General features: G+C 36.5%; 1 protein-coding gene and 1 long non-coding RNA gene across 6 annotated transcripts; one reads left to right on the forward strand and one right to left on the reverse strand.

Moving 5' to 3' along the window:
• Positions 1-443: 443 nt before the first annotated feature.
• On the reverse strand, positions 444-20,776 carry LOC108970467 (mitogen-activated protein kinase kinase kinase 4). 5 transcript variants are annotated; one of them, XM_018935874.1, is made up of 15 exons: positions 13,315-13,500; positions 12,047-12,236; positions 7,072-7,272; positions 6,480-6,987; positions 5,357-5,594; positions 4,998-5,280; positions 4,697-4,930; positions 4,491-4,631; positions 3,888-4,416; positions 2,376-3,818; positions 2,112-2,303; positions 1,361-1,649; positions 1,184-1,290; positions 937-1,116; positions 444-866 (listed from the first exon to the last, which is right to left on the reverse strand). In XM_018935874.1, the coding sequence occupies exons 2-15, from the start codon at positions 12,058-12,060 to the stop codon at positions 783-785; spliced, it is 4,443 nt and encodes a 1,480-aa protein (XP_018791419.1). In that variant the 5' UTR covers positions 12,061-12,236; positions 13,315-13,500; the 3' UTR covers positions 444-782. The 5 variants fall into 5 exon arrangements, with proteins under 5 accessions (XP_018791419.1, XP_018791418.1, XP_018791420.1 ...); XM_018935873.1 differs by having other exon boundaries at positions 13,222-13,500; XM_018935875.1 differs by having other exon boundaries at positions 13,436-13,453.
• Positions 13,844-14,276, forward strand: LOC108970469. The gene is made up of 3 exons (XR_001993483.1): positions 13,844-13,935; positions 14,020-14,076; positions 14,145-14,276. It is a non-coding gene; the product is annotated as an uncharacterized LOC108970469 (long non-coding RNA).
• Positions 20,777-20,929: the final 153 nt, after the last annotated feature.

A 20,929-nucleotide genomic window follows, 5' to 3' on the forward strand; every position in this document is an offset into this window, starting at 1 on the left:
GGAGTCAAACCACAGCCCATTGCTGGCGACAAACTCGAGTTACTGCGAAAATCCAAAGCGACCCTTTCGCATCTTCGTTCTCCGACATATCAAATTCAGCTTGTAACGCGTCCATGACGCATGACTCTAACCAAATAATTGCATCTCCAGCTAATCCTACTCATCTAACACTCCTCTCCCTATGGTACGGCCCAGTCGAAACAGCGCGTTTCCTGAGCCTACCGTTGGATGAGCTCGAACACATACATATCATCTGAACCTTACCACTCTAACGAAACTGGATAACCGTCTCAACAACAACAACGAACCAAGGTTTATTGCGCACAGTTTCCGCAATACAAAGAAACCTTGGATATTAACAATCACAACTATTCAAAGAATAAATAATTTTTGTTTTAGGCTTAGCTATTACAAGTATATTTGAATAAAATAAACATGTGGAATTTGTCACATATACATACATACATATATCGAAATATACACACTTACTATCATTTAATTTAATGCCTATGACTCTAAGCGCTTTTCAGAACGTTGTTCAAATTCTATTAGCTAAAATTTAAAATAAATATTATGTATATAAAGACACATATATAACATATACTACATATGCAATTGTATCGATATATTCTGTTCATAGATTTAATAATTGGTATACACTCATTTCGTTTATGCTATATATAACAAACATTGTTAAAACAGAGGCATGTCTACTGTGCTATACAATTCAATACGTACTCCTTTCTTAACATATTATTTAGCGATGACAATCACAACACGCGCTATCTCAATTTAACATTGCGCCGGAATGAACGTCCCAGCGCCTCTTGCGTTTGGTCGTTATTCAATTCATCACCATGACCATACTGCAAAAATCGTATAAAAAAAGACATAAATTAAAATTATCTCAACAAAAAAGTTTTGAGTATTGTGTACCTTGCAAAAGTTTTGTTCCAGTAATTCTATAGCGGTCATACGATCTTTGGGATCATGTTGCAAACATTTGTCTACGAAATCATGTCCCTCTTGTGAGAGACTCTCAGGCGCTTCCGGTTTTTCACCCATACCCACTTTGAACATAATTTGGAAATTCGAGTCAAATTGTGCCCAAGGACGCTGTTGTCAGATGGAAGCCCAATTATTATTATTACAACAGTCTTTACATTTTCATAAAATCACTTACTTGTCCCGATGCCATTTCAACCACCACACAACCCACCGACCAAATGTCCGCTGCACGACCGTGTCCGTCACTATTCGTTTTTGTGAATATCTCTGGAGCCATATAAGCTGTTGGAAATAAATACCGTATTAAGTATTCGTGTACATGCTAACCATATGCATGCATAATATCACTTACCTTGTGTGCCCACATAGCCTTGAAGTTCGCCCGGTACAGTCGTATGTGCCTGGATTTTAACTGCTGAGCCAAAATCGCCCAGTTTTAGACTGTTACTGCCGTCCACCAAAAATATATTCGCAGTCTTTATATCACGATGCACGATGCCGTGTCTATGTAGCTCGGCAACACCCGAAAGCAGTTGCACCGTAAAGCGACGAACCAGGCCTTCTGGCAAGCCGCCTGATAGCTCCACCAATGCTTCTAAAGTTCCCTCGGAACAGAGTTCCATGAAAATTAAAAGTTCTTCCTGTTGAATGAGGAAAAAAATAATAATAATAATTAGTTAATTCTCAGTATTTGTGAGTGTATAATTAATTAGCAATAAGTTATTGTAAATACTATATATATATGAAAAGTCTTCTTCTTCTTTATTGACGTAGCGAAGGAGGATGAAGTCATGTATAGAAGTTCACGCAAGTGAAGAAAGTTCTCTGAGCACCATTCATTTGGAAGTGACCAGAAACGATTATTTTGCATATGGCTCAAGCAGCTCACGACTTCCGGTCTTAGACCAAGTGTCCTCTGAATAGTCAAAAAACATCCGTTTAAAAGCAAGCTAAAGTGAAAAAAGGCAAAACATTCCTCCCCAGGGTTGTGCACTGAGTTTAGGACCCGCCGCGTAAAGAATACACCCTCAATGACAACAAAAAAAGAGTCGGATATGCTAAGTCGTAAATATAAAATATGCCTGAATCAGTTGGATGCTTACCCGATGCACCTCGATGCCATAGTAGCGCACCAAATTCTTATGTTTGATACCCTCCAGGATTTTTAACTCCTCGGCGACGTTTTTGAGCGCACGCGTTTCTCCGGGCTGTATGGCAATCTCTTTCATGGCCATTAGTTCACCGGTATTATTGTTAACAGCTGTGTAAACTTTACCAAAACGGCCTTGGCCAATCTGCAAACAAGAATTTACATATTTTATTCAATAATATACATGAAGAGTCTTCACTTTTCAACGGTAACTCACTTTAATGCCACGATGCCAATGGAAATTAACGCTACGTGCACGTATCTGAACCTTGTCGCATGTATTCAGTGCTTTGACATGACCAATTAAATTGCGTTCACGCAGATTATCTTCAATTTCCATATCCAAACGGTTCACAGCGTCTCGCACACGCATCTGACGTGGCGCCAGCGATGAGCTACTGCCTTCATGTGACGATTTTGTTAAAGGTGAAGATTGTGGCACAATTAAGCGTAATTCACCAAGTCTTTCCGTTCCGCTACCACTAGTATCCGGCACGTCGGGAGCCTCGTTGACGCTGTATTCTGGTGTACCGTCCGCGGCATTGCGCAACACTTCCTCTTTCAAGCTGAATTGCGGATGTAAGAATTTATTGTACTGCGGCGAACTCATTGGAGAATTCGGATTTGTGCCGCCGCCTACGGATATTGGCGTACGTGTCGGAGTCCGCGACCGACTTGTGGCCGGTGAGGATGTTTTTCGCGTGCGTGGCGATGCCTTTTTACGCGCGATCTTTTCCGGTTCCGAAGTAATACCAATCACATGTGATATACAACGATCCATCTGCTTCTTTAGATCCTCAAACTGTCGTTCGTCTAGATGACGGGTTATTTGCGGATCACAGGCAAGTATAAGAAACTCTAAACCCTGTGATGCCCAACGTGGACGCATACCACGCCCACGTTCGCAACGTTCCATCACGAAATGCATCCACATTTTGGCAAAATCAATAATACCCAGCGCTAAGTCGACCTCACACGATTCGTCTTTGTTTGCCATTATACGCTGTTCGAACAACCGAATCACATCTTTATTGTACTCAAAACCGAATTTATAGCCCTGATGTAAAATTTCACGCGTTCGCGAAAGTACCGCTTGCCTATCCTGATCATCTAATTCGGACATGTGTTCGGGTCCACAACGCTCCATGACACGCTCGATTATTTTCGACAATTTATTGCGCACATCAAGCACATCCTTTTGCAATAGTTTGAAGGATTTCTTTATTTCCGCACAAACAAAGTCCTGCTGTTGATTAATCACATCGGCTTCGTAGTGTTCACGATGAAAGTCGGTGGTCTCGACATCGCGACAAAACATTTTCGCAAAGAACAGCACCTTCACCGAGGACTCACGTTCCACAGTGAAGAGAGATTGCATCTCGCGACAAATTGTTAAAAGCTGCCACTTCAAATCGATTTCGCCATGCTGTGCCGTGTCGTCGATTTGTATGTCTAGTTCCGCCGCCCGACTCACCAAACGCTCGGATATGCTACGCAGTAAGTTGCGTGTTATGGTGCAAAACTTTTTAGCTGCAATTGTGTGCATGCCATTTATCATGGGACTGATCAGTTTGGTGAACATCCATTCCTTTTCCAAAGCAGACTTCGTGTTACACTCCGCGCCAGACAACACCAACTGGTCGATATAATCTAAGTACAACTAAAATTTCACAAATTTATACTAAATATTTAACAAATGAAAATTGGGAATACTGCAATAAGACTTTACCTCAAACACTTTTCGTACAGTTTTGTCGAAATGATTTAATATTCCCATATACCGTTCCAATTCTTCTTCGTTCTCAACCAAAGCTGTCGTTATGTGTCGCTGGTAGCGTTCCCGATGTGTCAATGCCAGTGTCAAACCTTCGCGTAATTCCTTCATGAGTTGCTCTAAGCTAAGTGGATTCGGTTTCGGTGGGCGTGTCTCGAGACGCATTCTCAGAAACTCGTGCATAAATTGTAACGGTATGCCGCTTAGAAATACAAAGGAGGGAATGTATGAAGGCAAGTTAATGGATTTTGCCTCGTCACTCCAATAGCCAAAGCGTCGCAATTCATCCACTTGTTCGCGACTTATTTCCGGTTCCAAACGCGGCACATCTTCATCGATGCGCTCAGTCTCGAAGTCATAATCTTCGGTGCCGGGCTTCTCCAGCGAAATATGCGCTTTGAACAGCACAACATTGTGCAATTTATTTAAAAACGACAATGCCTTTGCGAGGCCACGAGACTTTAAGATGTTTTCAATAAACTTTCTAAAAGCAAGTAAAAAACAAAATTTACAGTTATATTGTACTAGCATAACCTTGAAATTTATAAGTATTCACACCTATATAGCGCCGAGGAATTAGCATCATTGCAATTGGCTAAAGGTTCAACGCTAAATATATTGATGTCTTGCATTGAAGTTTTACGCAAAAGCGGTCCACTTATCTCCGATGACATATGGCTAACTTCAGTTGAGGTAGAGCTGAAACCGAGAAAATGTACAACTTTAGAAACTTGTGGCCTACCTCACACATATGCGAGACCTACTCATTGCTACTGGAAGTTTCACCAGGCACTTGCGTCACATCGTTCAGCATGAACTGCACCTTAGGCGCCGAAAAAATAGACGAGAGCTTACGTTGCGGTGTTGCTTGACTAGAACTTGTCTTGTTGGAATCAACCGAATTCACACCTGAATCATCGTTCTCCACACCAGAAGAAGCACCGCTATCGCTGCCATACCATGTTTCCACCGGCCAAGAGAATTTCTCGCCATGTAACCTGCAATAAAAATAACACGCAGTTTAGCAATTTCAATAAAGTATTCGTCTTCGTATTCGTATAATACCTTGCCAATATTTTTCCGAAGATGCACAGTTTTAAACGATTCTGACGCGTTACATTATACCACAAGCACATGGCTTTTATTCGGCCCACAAAGTTTTCATTTTTATAAATGGGATGAAATGCACCCATGACTTGTGAGGAGGGATAGAGCGCCTCAGCGGCTTCTAAGCGTGTCAAGAGGTCCTCCACTTCTTTCATGGCGTTATCCCGCTGATCCATACAATCCTTACAATATAAAGACATGCAACCAGTGCATAGTTTGCCAGTTTGGTGTGCTGTAGGTGCTGTAAGCCATGCAACAAATATGTGGTTTGATAAACTATACTCAATCATCAAAGCGCATATCAAATATTTTCTTACAACTTGCATTGCTATCCGTGCTGAAACCGCTGTCCACGCTCACTTCACTCGAGGCGCGTTGATAGCGCGGCTGAAATTTGTAGTTTATGATTTGTGAAAGCAATTCCGGCACAGCTTGTCGGGCGTTGAATAAATATTTGTCTTGCTGCTCCATGGTGCGATCGGCCTGCCACGCCTGCAACTCTAGCCAAATGAGATCTTTCAGTTCAGCTTGCCAGGTCTGGTCTTCGTGGGAAAGCTAAACCAAATAACCATGGTAAGATAACCATTATAACGAAAGATGACAGAAACAGAAAAAAATAACTTTTATAATCTTCACAGGTTTTTTCTTATAGCGTAAAATGGTAAATAAGATATGTATCTTGATTTTGATCGGTCAGTTTTTATGGCTATAATGTTCCGAAATAAACTGTTTGTACGAAGATTGTCTGGCCAATAATCCATGTCAAATAAGCGTGAAGTTATCTCTCCGACTAAACATTTTTTCATACAAGCCCTTGGGTTGGATCGTTCAGTTTGTATGATAGCTATATCCTATAGTGACCCAATAACTGCGGTTCCAACAAATGACAAAGTTTCATGGGGAGAAAACGATGTGTGCCAAATATCTGTACGATATCTCAAAATATATATAAAACCGACGGATAATTTATAACGGGTGATCCATGTCGAGATTTCAGCAACTTGCGAAAATTCACGTTCTGTAAGGAATGTCGCCGATGTCGAGATCTTAAATTAAAAACGAACAAAATATTTCTTCTGCAAGAACTGAAGCTGCTTGACCTCCCAAGCGACATCACTTCAATTTATGGGCTCTGGAAAAGTTCCAAGAAGATCCGACGTTTTCAAGCCAAATGTTGTTCAGCGATGAGACCTATTTTTGGCTCAATCGGTATGTGAACAAGCAAATTTACCGCATTTAGAACGAAGAGCAACCTCAAGAGATTCAAGATTTGGTTTGGTGTGGTTTGTCAACCGGTGGGTTCATCGGTCCATATTTCTTCAAAAATGATACCGATGAGAACGTAACCATCAAATGCGACCGTTATCGCGCCATTAACTCTCTAAATTCTTAGCAACCTAACCTATATACATATACTTACAAAACTCAAAAATTCTTTACCTTGGCATCTTGACGGTCGACACTGCCCAACTTAATGAGATTGGCAAAAGTCTCATGAAATTCTTTACGTATATTCAAGCCAGGTGTACGTTCACAACGCAACTGTTGGACAAATGCGGATGCTGGAGCCGACGCACGAAAACCTATCGGCCGTGAGGAGACACACATGTATCTATTGCAGGATTCGACCACCTTCGAAGAGCCACGCACGCTCACTTCCGTATTCAAGGGCGTACACTTATCTAATGATTCCAGTTGGTGCGTGCTGTCGAGTAAGCTGGAACCACGTGAGGAGTAGCTGGTGGAAGTAGCGGATATCATAGAATTTTTAAGTTCCCGTTCGGCATCACGCAGCAAATCCTGCGCACGCTTGCTGGTACGTTTGCTCTCATCATTAACAAACATTTCATTCAGCAATGCACAATCCATAGTGTTGCGCCGCAGCACGCGGGAACGCGCCATACGGGTCATGCCCTTTTTGGGTGTGCTCGGCGTCGAATCAATTGATCTATAAATATACAGAACTTAAAACGTGGAAACTATGCATAAATAGGAGTGCATTAAAAGTGTATTTTTCGCGGAGACTACGTACGCTCCAACAGAGGCGACGGCATGCGCTTTTTTGCGCTCCCAATCACGGCTTTTAATTTTCATTCTTGTACGCGGCGGTGTTGTGCCGTACTCTTCGAAACGTGAAGCTAGATCGTCGACGGGCGGTGAAAGTAACTCCTCATCGAGTGGATGATAGTTATTCACTCCTCGGCTTGCCGATGGTTTAATGCGAAATTCCACTCTGCAAAAATGGAAAGAATTATATATATTATAAATATTAATAAACATAAAATTTCAAAATAATGCTAAGAACTGGAAAGCGGAAGAAATGCATTATTTCCGTGACAAATAATTATGAAGAAAACTCAAAATAGATAAGGAGCTCGCATATATACAAAAAAAAAACTTTCGATTCTTAAAGCAAATATAAGAAATAAACACATAAAAGTACCCCTAGAAATTAATTATATGTTCCTTTTATAAATCTCTCTCATACAAAAATTATATAAAAAAAAACTTTCTTCGAGGTATTTCTGTGAAGGTAAGCCTCTCATGAATGCCAACCACCTGACAGCTTTTAGCTGCTAAATACTCTTATCCAACAATATTTCTGAGCAGACAATGTTTCTCATAAAGTCTGTTCGCCTGCAGAAACTCTAAATCTGAAGGGTTCAACACATGGCTACCGCTTTGGGTTCGTGCACTCACTAAAGCTGAACCACCATCAACTTCGATACCGCTCATTACTGGAAAAAAATTTGGATATTCAAAACTCAATAGATATTCGCTTCTATGCCTATGCCTTCAAATATAAATTTCACAAGTCGTGCGCATTATTTATAAAAATAAATCACTTCCAATTTGCATATGGAGCGCACAGAAGCCCCTATAATTGGTGTAATTGCTTGATGCTTCAGCGTTTATCTTATCGCAAAGCAGTGTTCCGGTCTCAAATTATTACTGATAAGCGTTATAATCTAAGCGTATCACCGTTTAGCTGCATACTTATGTGCATTTGTATATCTATATCTACCTGGTCGTCACGCCTATAATTATACAGCAATATTGCTTATAAAAGACTAATTGACAGTTTTGATTGACAAATGAGAAATTATGGCACGCTATCATGGATTTCAAGGGGTATATACATACATATGTACTATATATATTAACTAAATGCAAATATTATGCGTGTTACATCATGTAGGTATATATGTACATACATATTTACTTATGTACATTTCATTGGTCTAGCATAATGTTTCATCAGCAAGTTATTTAAAGAAGTAGCGTCCAAAAATAAGCATAAATCACAATCTATGAAATATTACATCACCACAGCAATCATAAAACCTTCACGTCATAGAAGTGTCACATGGACGAGCGGACATAACAAACATAAATTGGCTAACCAAAAACAGCAAAACGTTGACTTTTTCATTTTACTTTGTTATATTATCAATGAAAGTTAAATCCCCCAGAAAAAAAAACACCTCATTTTATAATGATCTGAATCATCTTTTTATTACAGTTATTCGTTATTGCTGCTTCCTCCTCAAGGGTTTTTATTGAGCATTTTCAATTCTTATCAGAAAGTGAGTAAGTAAGTCATTGTTTTTAAATGTAATATTTTTTATATATATATAAAGATCATAATTTTGCTAAGGGGAGCAAATTAAATAATTATTATCACCCTTCTCAAGTTTGCGCCAAGGCTTACCAGCCCAATAAAATGTGCAAACAAAATAGATACATGTAACAGCTCGATAATAATGTTACTATTAATTCAATTACATTGAGTAAACAAATTGAATCAATTTGATCTTGAAAAGATAATGAATATGGACAAGTTATACCTTGATGGGGTGAAATGGCTCATAATTATCAATTAAGTAATTAACGCACATTGACTAAAAAGAGCTGAACTCAAAATCAATATCCTTGAAAGGAATTAATTTTCTAAGAATTGATTAATTAGAAGAAATTAATTAATTAACACAACAACGTGCGAGAAAGCACATACAGCCGTTGACACCTAATTAGAAACGCAACTTACTTTGAAGTAAATGGAATTATTTTCGAATAAATCACTTATTTTCACCGTTTTTGCACTAATTTTATGGAAACTTACGTTAAACTGATGGTAAAAATTTTAAGTAAAAATCTTTTTTTTTTTTTTGAAGATTTTAATAAAAATGTGTGGAATGAACGATTTGAGTGCGACAACCGATTCGAAACGAAAAATTTTTATCAACAAAAAATACTGCTATTAAAAAATATTGCTTACTTTCAGTTAGTATTTTGTTGTTTAACCCTTTTACTTTAATACTGTTTCACATCCACTGCGAATTGACATTATAAGACTCTGGCAGCACACCACTAGTGTTGCTTGCCATGCCGTCCTAATTTCATCAAAAAGGACATCCATATTTGTGATATTTTTGGTACCTACAGCTTTTTTGACATCAACAGAAATGTGTTCTCTTCAGGCCATTCCAAAACATTCATGGAGTTCACAACAAAAAACTTTTGTGTTGACTTTGCCATGTGCTTTGGATTGTTATTTTGTTGGAATTTTCATATAACAGGCAAATTGTCCTTAGTCCATGGCAGAATGACATTTTTCAGAATGTCGACGTATTTCTCCTTATTTAAAATTCCATCAGTCGTATGGAGCGGACCTACACCACTCCAGGAAAAAAATTCGCACACCATGATTAATCCTCCACCATGCCATCACTTTTTTGGGTCTCCTCGGGAGATGGTAGTAATCTATTTCTGTTGAAGTTTTTCGGGTTTTTTCTTCGTGTGCAACGTTGGAAATAGTTTCAAAATTCTTTATATGCTTAAGGGCATTGAAAACATTTTCTTTTGAGCATTTCACCTGATGCGAAATTTATTTGTACGTCTTTCCAAACTGACGAATGACAAAAATGTAACTACGTAGGACGTAGGGTACTGAACAGTTTTCCACGAAGTTTGCGAGATTCAAAAGAAAACGTCGGAAACCTATAAAGCCCTTTTCTCCTCAAGAAGTTGGTAATTTGTAGGAATCGCCGCTCAAAACCAAGTACTTGTATGGAGAAATTCTTTATTTGAAGAGATATCTTCACTGAATTCGGCACTGACAATTGCCCAAGCCCACAAACTCCGAGCGAATAGTTCAGGTCGAAGTACTCTATCATATAAACTGATCGATCAAAATCAAGTCCAGGTATGGGAAACTTTTTTATTTAATAAGATATCTTCACGAAATTCGACATTTACAATTGTCTAAGACAACGGTACTATCGCAGAGCAAATAGTTCAGATCGAAGTACTATAGCATATAGCTGTCATACAAACTGATCGATCAAAATCAAATCTACATATGTATGGAAAACTTGTTTGTTTGTCGGGATATCATCCCGAAATCGGACATTAATTATTGTCCAAGATAACGGTACTATCTCCGAAAAACTTGTACAGACCGGACTAATTTTGGATATATGTACATAGTTGTCATACAAACTCATCGGTAAAACTCACGTTCTTGTAAGAAAATTTTTTCATATTACAAGATATCTTCGTGAAATGTGGCATGAATTCATGTCCAAGGCAGCAAAATAATCTCAAATGCTTTTATGGAAACTTTTTTATTTGAAATACGCTTCAGAGCTTCGGTGTAACCGGAGTTAATATGCTTTCTTGCTGTTATACATAAAATGTCATACATATTTTCATTCGTTAAGGGGTAATAAAAAGCATATGGTATGTTTAGAATAAACAATTATATAGTTAAATAGTCAAAAATGTAAACATCGCACTTTTTTTGAAGTCAAAGTTTCAAAATATTACACCATAATCAAGGAATTTTAAATAAAACTCATGGCTGGGACTTAGAATGCCATCACCCGATTAAAGGGTTAAAACGGGTATAGGTATGGGTGGAGTTATTGAACTTTAAATTCAAATATCTCAAAAGCCATAAGTCAGCGGCAACTACATATATATACATATAGTACATATTTTCTTGATTTGGAGGACCTACTCCATTCGTGAATACCCATTTTAATCCCGAAATCGGGGGATGCTATTCAAAAATTTACCCAAACTCATCAAATCTAATCGAAAACTTATTAATATTAATTCTAAAATATCAACCGTTTGAATTCCACAAATACCGCGCTAAGAAGTCAAAGTACAAGTAGTTCCAACAATGTTTAAATGCTATTGGATGCTCATGATGACAAAAGAATGTAAAAGAGCCACATATCAATAAAAAAACATCATTTGAAAAAATAAAACTTTAAATAGTATCTTCTTTTTCTTCTTCTCTTATATAGCGTAGATAAAAATTGTCTCTATTCAAAAAAAATATCAAAACTTTTAATCGCGGAATTGAAATCAACTTCACGTAAAAATCCGCTATGTGTTTTAGATTTTACATAATCTAAACTTAGCACATACCCATAAACATCTTTTTCCTTCCCGCCATAAACCTATTTTTCAAATACTTCACACTTGTAAGTAATGTAAACCCCCGAATTTATGTTAACTTATTTAACAATTAACTGGATAAAATGTACATTTTCTAGTGCATAGTTCTTAAAATAAAAAATAAAATCACAAAGCAAGAGCAACACTATTAAGTTTTCGAAAGTACAAAAAAAAATTTATAAAGCAATTTTCTCTCAATTTTACATATTTGCGCTTTCAACCGAACATAAAGCGACTCTTTCCCAGTTAAATACAGTACTACGAATACTTATGCACGCACATGTAATATCCCCTAAATTGCAAAATAACATAACATCACTTGTACTAATATTGAAACAAAATTTGAGTTTTGGTTATAAAATAGTTATATACTGGTTATCATACACTCATATTGAAACAAAATTAGAGTTTTCGTTATAAATTGTTATATGTATATTGGTTATTGCATCTGACAATGATTTTCAATTCTTTTTTTTTTTTTTTGTGATACGTAAGTTTGCATTTTAAGTGACGATATGTAAGAATACAAAACTTACTTTTTACGTCTCATTCTGTTGTCAATGTATCTTGTATTCGCCTATAAAACAGCAAAATATAAGCAAAACGTTCACAACGCGCTAATTGTTGTTGTTGTATTTTAATTTCGCAATTTTCTCTTTGATTGAAATCAAAATCAAATGTGGATTTACTGCCCACTTTATACGATTTAGTTAAACACTAACAGCACTGGAACGAAAAGTGCCGACCGAACACAACATTGAATAAGTACAATATACTATACTATATACTATATACATATATGCATTACATTGTATTGCATTGTATATGCTCAAATGCATCTAGGTACGCAAACTACGAATGCCCATTCAAATTTCACGCGCGCATACATACATATATACGTGTATGTAAGTATGTGGTGCACGGAATTTATTCACACAGACATGTAATTCAATTCTTTCCAAGCGAAAGGGTGAAATATAAGCGTTCTCTTGTGTTATTTCGTTCACTGCACAATCACATGGTATTTACAATAGTTACCGCTGCTCTACCTCACAGCGTTGACACCTCCGCACCACTGTTAATGGCATCGCGTGAACATCAAAGTTGCCGGCGTATCCGAAAAGCGAACAGCAATGCCCATACATCTGGTGCTCGCGAAATACTTATCAAACATTAATAATATTTATAATTAATTTTACACAAGAGGTCGAGCATTAAATCGCGCCACGTTGGTTCAATGCATAGTTCTTAGGGCAATATGTGCTGTGGTAACAGTATCAGTCCTCCTGCTGGCTGGAGGATCGTGCAAATTTTATTAATTTTAATTATACTATATATATTTTTTTTATTATTTTTGCTAAATATCACACGATTCACACGAGCGAGCACACGACCGCTGTGAGGGGTCGCATTTAATACACCGGACACTCAAACGTAGCGCTCAGCGACACACTTTATACATATATAAGTGAATACTTTTATTTTTAATTTTGCATTTTTTAGACTTTGCGGAGACCTATTTACGCTACACAAGAGAGCAGCGGAAAATTGTCATACATGCGAAAACTTGTATGCGTAAATAAATAAAAAACAAAGTGTCAATTGTCACTGAACCGTATTCCTTTGACAGTTGCAGCCGCGTTACACTGTTACGGCGTAAATCAACACTGCTCATCGCACGTAACGTCACTAAATTCAACTTCACACATACCAGTGTCGGCACCGCGAAGTGTGTATGTGTGTGACACACTCAGCCGATAGGCACAGCGACTGTGATCTGCAAATTCAAGTCCAAAATACATACGGCGGGCGGTGGCGCGAGCTGTAGAGTGTAGTGCCCGTCAAGCCACTACATAACACAATAACACCAAATATTATTAATTATATGGCGCAAACACAAAAAAAAAAAAATTGTAAATAAATACAAATTTTATTAAGTAAAGTGTGAAGCGCTCAGCCGGTCTGCTGGTAAGTGAACTGCATTTTCCGAATAAACATCGTCAACTGAGGGTATTCCCTGTGCAAACTCAATGTTATGAGGCGCACAAGGCCGATACTAATTGAGAGAGCTTTTCCTATCTTTCGCCAAGAGCACGCACCTACTCTTAGGCGGCATCTCTTACGTACTCTTGAATCAACAAACAATACCCAGCGGAATAATTGTTCACCGCTTACATTTTTCTTTGAAGAATACTCCGAAGAAAGTTCTATGTAGAATTCTTCGATACTAGGATGCATAAAAGTAAGCTATGCGGTTAAATTCTACTTCGTTCATATTTACAATAAAGAAGGTACATGAAAAACGTTACAATACAATATGTAAACAACAATTACAAGTTGATGAAATAAAATTTATAAGTAAATATTTTGATTATCAAATCGTCAAGCATTTGAAGAAAATTTGCACAAAGTTGGTTGTTGCTAGGTGAGCTGCTATTTTAATTAAAAATTTTGTTTAATTTTGCGTTTAAACTTTGAATAATAAAATAATATTAATATTCTCGAAAAGGCATATGCGAAGACTAATTAAAAATGAAGAAGGTGAACTTTAATGCGTTACTTTTTGGTAAGTTTTTCGTATTTTTATCATTGATGGAAATTTATGATTACATACGGTTTCATCTTTTTTTGTAGAATGTGTAAAAGTAGAAGGCTTCACCGAATCGGATGTGTCCACCAAGCTCAAAAAAAACAACAGACTCGCCAATGGCCCTTTTTTAAGTCTCATTGCTTGGAAAACTAAGGGACTCAGCCACAAAATTTAAAGAAAACCATTACCTTTTATACATAAATACTTATTTTCATAACGAATTTCATACATGTATTTTCATAAATAAAGCAAAATAATTGCAATTTTTTCTATTCTACTATTGACCTTGGCATCAATGAATTCTTCGTTCCAATGGTAAGCCAAAGGGATGATCTGTTACTTTTCATAGGACCTCGCCGTGTTAATTTTCATCGGTCGGCGTAAGCGATACAATCATGTTGCATCGTTTACCTTGCTCGCTTAGCAATGTCTACCATATCCCGCTGGGTATATATGTACATAAGTAAGCAGAAATATTCGCTTTAGTTGGTAATGAGTTAGTTAAGTTGGCTTCATGCCTATACAGATGGAAATGCAATTAAAACAACTGCTAATCAATAATAACGGGTGATCTATGTAGAAATACTTTTTTCAATAGCCTTTTTTGACAGATCACGCCAAGTCAAGCGGTCATGTTATTTTTGTTCAGTATTGTTTGCCATTTCATGATGAATCGTTCTACTTTATTACGGAAATTCACGTTCTGTAAAGAATGTGTTTCACTCAACTTATGGTCCGCATAATCGGCCTACTGAGCATACTATTCGTAACACCATCACACATCATGAGACCCAGCATCCATTATTGGATAATATTCGGCCGAATAGACCACATCCAGCATGCAATGAATAAAATAAAAAAAAACCGTTGCTGAGAGTGAAAGCGTACAAAATACAGCATATTCAAGACCTCTGAAGCCGCTCAACCTTTCTAAGCGACATCGCTACGACTTGCGGGCTATTGAATGGTTCCAAGAAGATCCGACGTTTTCGAGACAATTTTTGTTCAGCGATTTCTGGTGCAATGGATATGTAAGCAAGCAAAATTTTCGCAGTTGGAACGAACGAAGCAACCTGAGGAGATTCAAGTGCTGGCAATTCATTCAGAAATAAACAATGGTTTGGTGTGGTTTGTAGGCTAATAGAATCTTCGGTCCATATTTCTTCAAAAATGATTTCGGTGAGAACGTAAAAGTCGTGATCTCGCCGACACTTGATTTCAATAAGATGGTGCCACTTCCCTAACCACATCAATCAATGGATTTATTGAGACAACACTTCGATGAGCAGATTTTTACTTATATATATAAAATATTATAAGGTCTTGGCTTTTGCTTTGTTTATGTTTAAGCCCAAGATAATTAGAACAAAAAATCTATTTATTCAACAAAACAAATTTATAATTCTTTTTTTTTTGACATTTTAAAATTGGCAACTATATTTCCAACTTTCAAATTGCTGGCTGTAGGGCATCAATAGCTATGTTATTACTGCCCTATTGCACCTAAGCTCTATAACAATTAGAAAATGGAACAAAATTTAAGAGAGGCGCGTTCTCTCACTCTCAACTATGTAAAAAGAAATGTATAAGGTAAATTAAAAACCTATAAATTAATGGGTTAGTTATTATCAAATAAAAAATAACGCTATTAAGATAACTATTTGCTAACTTGGGTAGCACGCGTTCTCTGCATTTGTATAGTGAAATTTACTAGTGTTAAGTAATTGAGATTAATTTATGGAAATTAAAAACTTCATACAATTCACCGCATTTACACACACACATACATATATATAAATACATTCACATTTATATATATGTATAAACATAAATGTTGTTACTGACAGTAATAAACTTAACCACACTCAATAGTTTACATATAGTACGCTTTGAAAATGGAATTTCGAGGGGCACTTAAGTTGCACAACAATAAGCGGGGAAAACACCAATGCTTCAGCGAACAACTGTTTGCAGAGTTGATAAGTATATTTACACTTTATTGTATTTTATAAAAGCATGTTTTTTATGTTTTTTATACCCTGAACGGGGTATAGTTTGGAACGACGTTTATAACAAAAAGAAGAAAGCATAAATGATCAGTGTGTCGAGCTAAGTCGATTCATCCGTGTCTGTTCGTATGTCTGTCTGTCTGTATATAATGCCACATTTTGATATACCGAACTGAAATTTTGAACGTGTTCTTTTCTCTCCTGGAATCCGCTTATATAGAAATTCTTTGACCACATAACTTCACGGAATGAATAATTGTCCAAGATAATGTCACGATCTTACAATAAATTGTACAGATAGCATTACTATAACATAAAGCTGACAGACTAATAGCAAGTTCTTGTATAGTATCTTGAAGGTACAGCCAAAATTAAGGTGTCTTAAATTTTTTTGTTAAAATTAGTATGAGCGTTTATTTGTTGGGGGGGAACTGAATTAGGAAATCTAATTATCGGCAAAGGATGTAGTCATGTGTAGAAGTTAAAGATAGCTAGGAAAGTTCTCTGAGCGCCATTCACTTGGAAGTGGTAAGAAATAGGTTTGGGACCAGCCACGTAAATCATCCAATTCGGTCCAAAAATATTCGGTTAGCATTAAGCGGTAGCGATTCCCATTCACAGTAACGTGCCGGTCTTGATCATCACGGAAGAAGTACTGCCAAATGACGCCAAATTCACGAACGATTCTGGTGGTCATGCGGCTTCTGCTCTTGCGTCAATTTGATCTTGTTACGATGTAGGCCAAGATCCTTTCACACAATTCGCCACAATGACGTCACAGAGATACCCAACGCTTAAGAACGACGTGTGATAAACTGATTTGGATCTTGCTCAATTGATGCGGTAACGGCAGCAGCAGCAGTAACGGCAGCAGCACTCTCGACACTAGGGGCACTTCTTTGTTTCACTGACATGGGAATATTTCGTACTGTGCCTGTGGATTTAAATTTTTCTACTAGACGCTCAATTGTTGATCTGACAGGACGGTTATGACGACCATAAATAGAACGTAGCGCTCTCAAAGTTGCGGCCGCTAACTCTAATTTTAATAATTTCGACTCTTTGCATATAATGAAATAGCAAATCTGAAGAGAAATGTCAAAAGAGCTGCTGTTAGTTCTTCAGCAGTCCACCTAGCCAAGCTTCAGTTCATAATAGTAAAATGACAGCGAAGGCAGAAGTCAGATTGTGGTCGACAGGGGATGATTTGTTTTTATAATTAAGTATTTATATAAAAAAAACCTAACACATTCACCTAAAACAAAAATTAATTTTAACAGAAAAAGGTGATATATTGACTCCTACCAGGAAAAATGAAAATCGAGGAAATCCATTGAGTAATTATGCGTGTTAGCAATACAAAAGAATTGTTCATATACATACACATATACCTACATAGATATATTGAAAAATGTGCCCAGACATTTGTATATATTTATACATGTAGTATGAACGTAGTCGCGCCAAAACCTGCATTTGGACAAAGTGTTACGGACGTAAAGCGCAAACAAAATAAATGCTAATCAAAGCGCATACCAAATCGGACAATGCCGACGACAGCACTCCAAAGGTGAATCGAAAAGAAATGGTAGTTAAAATCTGGAAAATAACAACGCCGAATGGGGTTAACAAAACGGAATTGCTGCGTGGAAATATTGACCATCACTGAGTCAGTTTAAATTAGAGGCATGACTAAAGTAAAAACGAAAATTAATAGATTATTTCTGAATTTGCTACAGCAGAAAGTATTCACTTTCTTAGGAATTTAGTATAAATATATATAGTTGGTGATTCGGTTAGCAGCACGCGCCGTATGATAAATAAATATGTACATATGTAGGTGTGTAAGCGAACACGAATAAATTAAAATGTGTGATTTTCTGTAGAACACGCGTTAAGTAGTGCTTTAGAACAACAAAAATGTGCTGTCAACACTAAAAGTTACTCATATCACTAGTATCGTTTTTATTGAACGGACGCATACAAACATTGTGCACAATTATTTAACATAGGTATCATAACGTAACATACATATGTAGATAATAATGCACATAGAAACATATGTATATGAAAAGGGTTATATAATATACATTATATTGTAGGTATAAAAATGAGATACCTTTTGGTAATTGCGAACATTTAACTAATTTCATTGAAAACATTGTCACACGTGAACTCTTGAGAGTATAGCGAAAGAAGACATAAATTAAAAATTGGAAGCAAACTTTCGGCTCGTAACACATTTAACGGCTCGCCGCGCCATCAAAGCATGCGTACACACATACATACGTAAGTGCCTAAGTATTCAAATGTACACATACAGCCAAAATAACAAGTACAGTGAGTTTTGTATTTCAAGATTATAGAACAAATTTAATATATTTGCTGAAGAGACCTAAGTTTGGCGTGTGTATTTCAACATTTTAAACTACTCAAACAAAGGTTATATCTACCAGGAAGGCATAAGAAAGTCGTCGAGACAACGAAGCTATTTGCCGGGAGAGGTTCAATTCAGAGAATATTTTCAAATATACAGAAATTCTCAAGCGAATATAGCCCCTTAACGGGGTATACTAATCTAGGAAGAGGTCAGGGACAGCAAATAACAGTTATGACATAATTTTTGATTAAAAAAAGCATTATCAATGAAGAGTCAGATATATGTACATATGTATATGATGTACTAGTTTTTTTTCGCTTATAAAATGCTAGTTATTTTATAACTTTTTTTATTGCTCACAAAAGATTAGTTATGCGGTGAGTTTTTCATAGCTCAAAGGCAGTCCAGAGATCATTGAAGACATACTACGTTTTGTTCGACCACTTGAACTGATGGAAATATAAAAAAAGTTAAAAAAAATTAACTACTGTGATCAAATTGAAAGGTGAATTTTGTTCATTCACATTTCCTTCGAAGTAATCCAAGCCGATCAAATAAATGTCGATGAATAATTTAATATTTTGCGTTTTATTTATAACTGCTGGATACTTTCTTGTCATAATGCATGAGGGTATTTGCTGACCCGGCATCCAAACTATTCGTGAAACTCTAAACACCCTTCTGAAAACGATTCCCATGATTTCTAAAATTCTACTGCACCGATTCAACTGAAATTTTAGAGAGTCGTATTTATAGACTTGTTTTGTCTGAAAGAAACCATATCCACAAATTTCAAATTTTACTATTAAAAAATGTCGATACCGTCAAAAAATGTGGTTAAATATTGTTTCTTTTCACAAACAAATTTCTGTTTAGTTAGAACTGTAAATATGTCGTCAACAAGTTGTTACAACTTAAAAATAATTAAATTAGTTTTTCATTTACAATGACACAGTAATGCATACCATACTCATTATTTCGGCAATATGTGTTTCCTCGAAAAATTCAGACGAAAAACCACGACATACCACAATGCGCGCTACACCATATATACAGTTGATTCCTTATCATATCTTTCTTTAAAAAAACATACGAAACTGATAAAGGCATTTGCAAAGCTAGCAGAAATTCAAATAAGAGCCACATACTTACATACACACATGTGTACGTTTGAAGTTTTCTGAAAAATGGCATACTCTGCAAATTAATTTTTTTATATTTTCATCGAAACACAGACATACATACAAACATATGTATGTTGTTAAGTACATTTACGGATAGTGTGATTGCTCAACTCACAAAAAGTACCTTGAATTTTTGCTTTCCACATTGATTTTAAACAGATTACATGCCAGCAAGTACGCATTACATTTTGCAAATTACCTCTAACTTTGATTTCTTTCATTGTAAATATAAATATATGTACGTTTGTGCATTTATATGTATATTCATACATGTGTATGTGTACCCGTAACGAAATTAGCCTTACGGCATTCCGGTTTTGCCAAAAAAGCTAAGACGCTGCACTTTCGCTTTAGCTGTTGGGCGAATGTGATGCTACTCGACTGCTTTTTCATTACTTTATTGTTTTTTAAACATAACACATACACTTTAGAGTGAACAAGCTTGAAAATTATTGATTTGAAATTCATATTAAGGCCTTATAGCGTGGAAATGCCATAAATACCGGCTGAAGCAAGCCTTTTATAGACGACATGCCGCTATAACCCAAAAACGGCTACTCCAACAACAACACTTTTTGTAACTCACTCTTATTTGCATTTCCCTCAAACATAATTAGCCACTTTTCCGTTTAGTTTCCATACGCAAATCCGATTCAATACAATTACACTTTTCTCCGTTATGTCTTGTCACTTGTTTACTTACCTTGATAAGTCGTCGTCAGCCTCCTGCTTAATAACGTTGACAAGTTTAGCTTCTTCATTTTGGTCTACGTTGTCTACAATATCGCTGACGGTGTTATTGCTATCGTCAATGTTAAGTTGTCGCAGCAAAACTCCATTATCTAATTTTGCCAAATTTATTTTGGAACGCAGTCTTCTTATTTTTTGCTCCGACATATTTACAGTTGTTTTGCTCACGTATTTACAAGAATTTTTGCAACATAAATGCTTTAGGTATATATAAATATATGCTCTTTTAACTTAATTCACCTTCACTAAATATCATTTACACACTTAAGTTTCACCGAAATATGCATTAACTTTCAAAACAAGCATATTAATTTTCATAAGAGCAGCTCAACACACAAATATGACCGACTCAATTCGATTTTATTCACCAACTGAAATAGACTGTGTGGAATTGATTAAAAAGTTGAAAGTGAACATATACAGAGTGATATAATCGTATAAATGTAAGCATTATGAAATTATTTTAATGTTATTGAATAAGAAGTGAGTTAATTAAGCTTTTTTAT

The sequence above is a fragment of the Bactrocera latifrons genome, unplaced genomic scaffold (assembly GCF_001853355.1).
Source record: "Bactrocera latifrons isolate USDA-ARS-PBARC rearing strain unplaced genomic scaffold, ASM185335v1 scaffold_3, whole genome shotgun sequence".
Taxonomy (NCBI): Eukaryota; Metazoa; Arthropoda; class Insecta; order Diptera; family Tephritidae; genus Bactrocera; species Bactrocera latifrons.

Coding starts and splice junctions, on each gene's coding strand:
- LOC108970467 (XM_018935871.1), bottom strand. CDS start 20,570: ATGTCGGAGCAAAAAATAAGAAGACTGCGTTCCAAAATAAATTTGGCA. Junction 4,931..4,997: donor TTCGGAAAAATATTGGCAAG/GTATTATACGAA, acceptor TTTTTATTGCAG/GTTACATGGCGAGAAATTCT. Junction 3,819..3,887: donor CTGTACGAAAAGTGTTTGAG/GTAAAGTCTTAT, acceptor GTGAAATTTTAG/TTGTACTTAGATTATATCGA.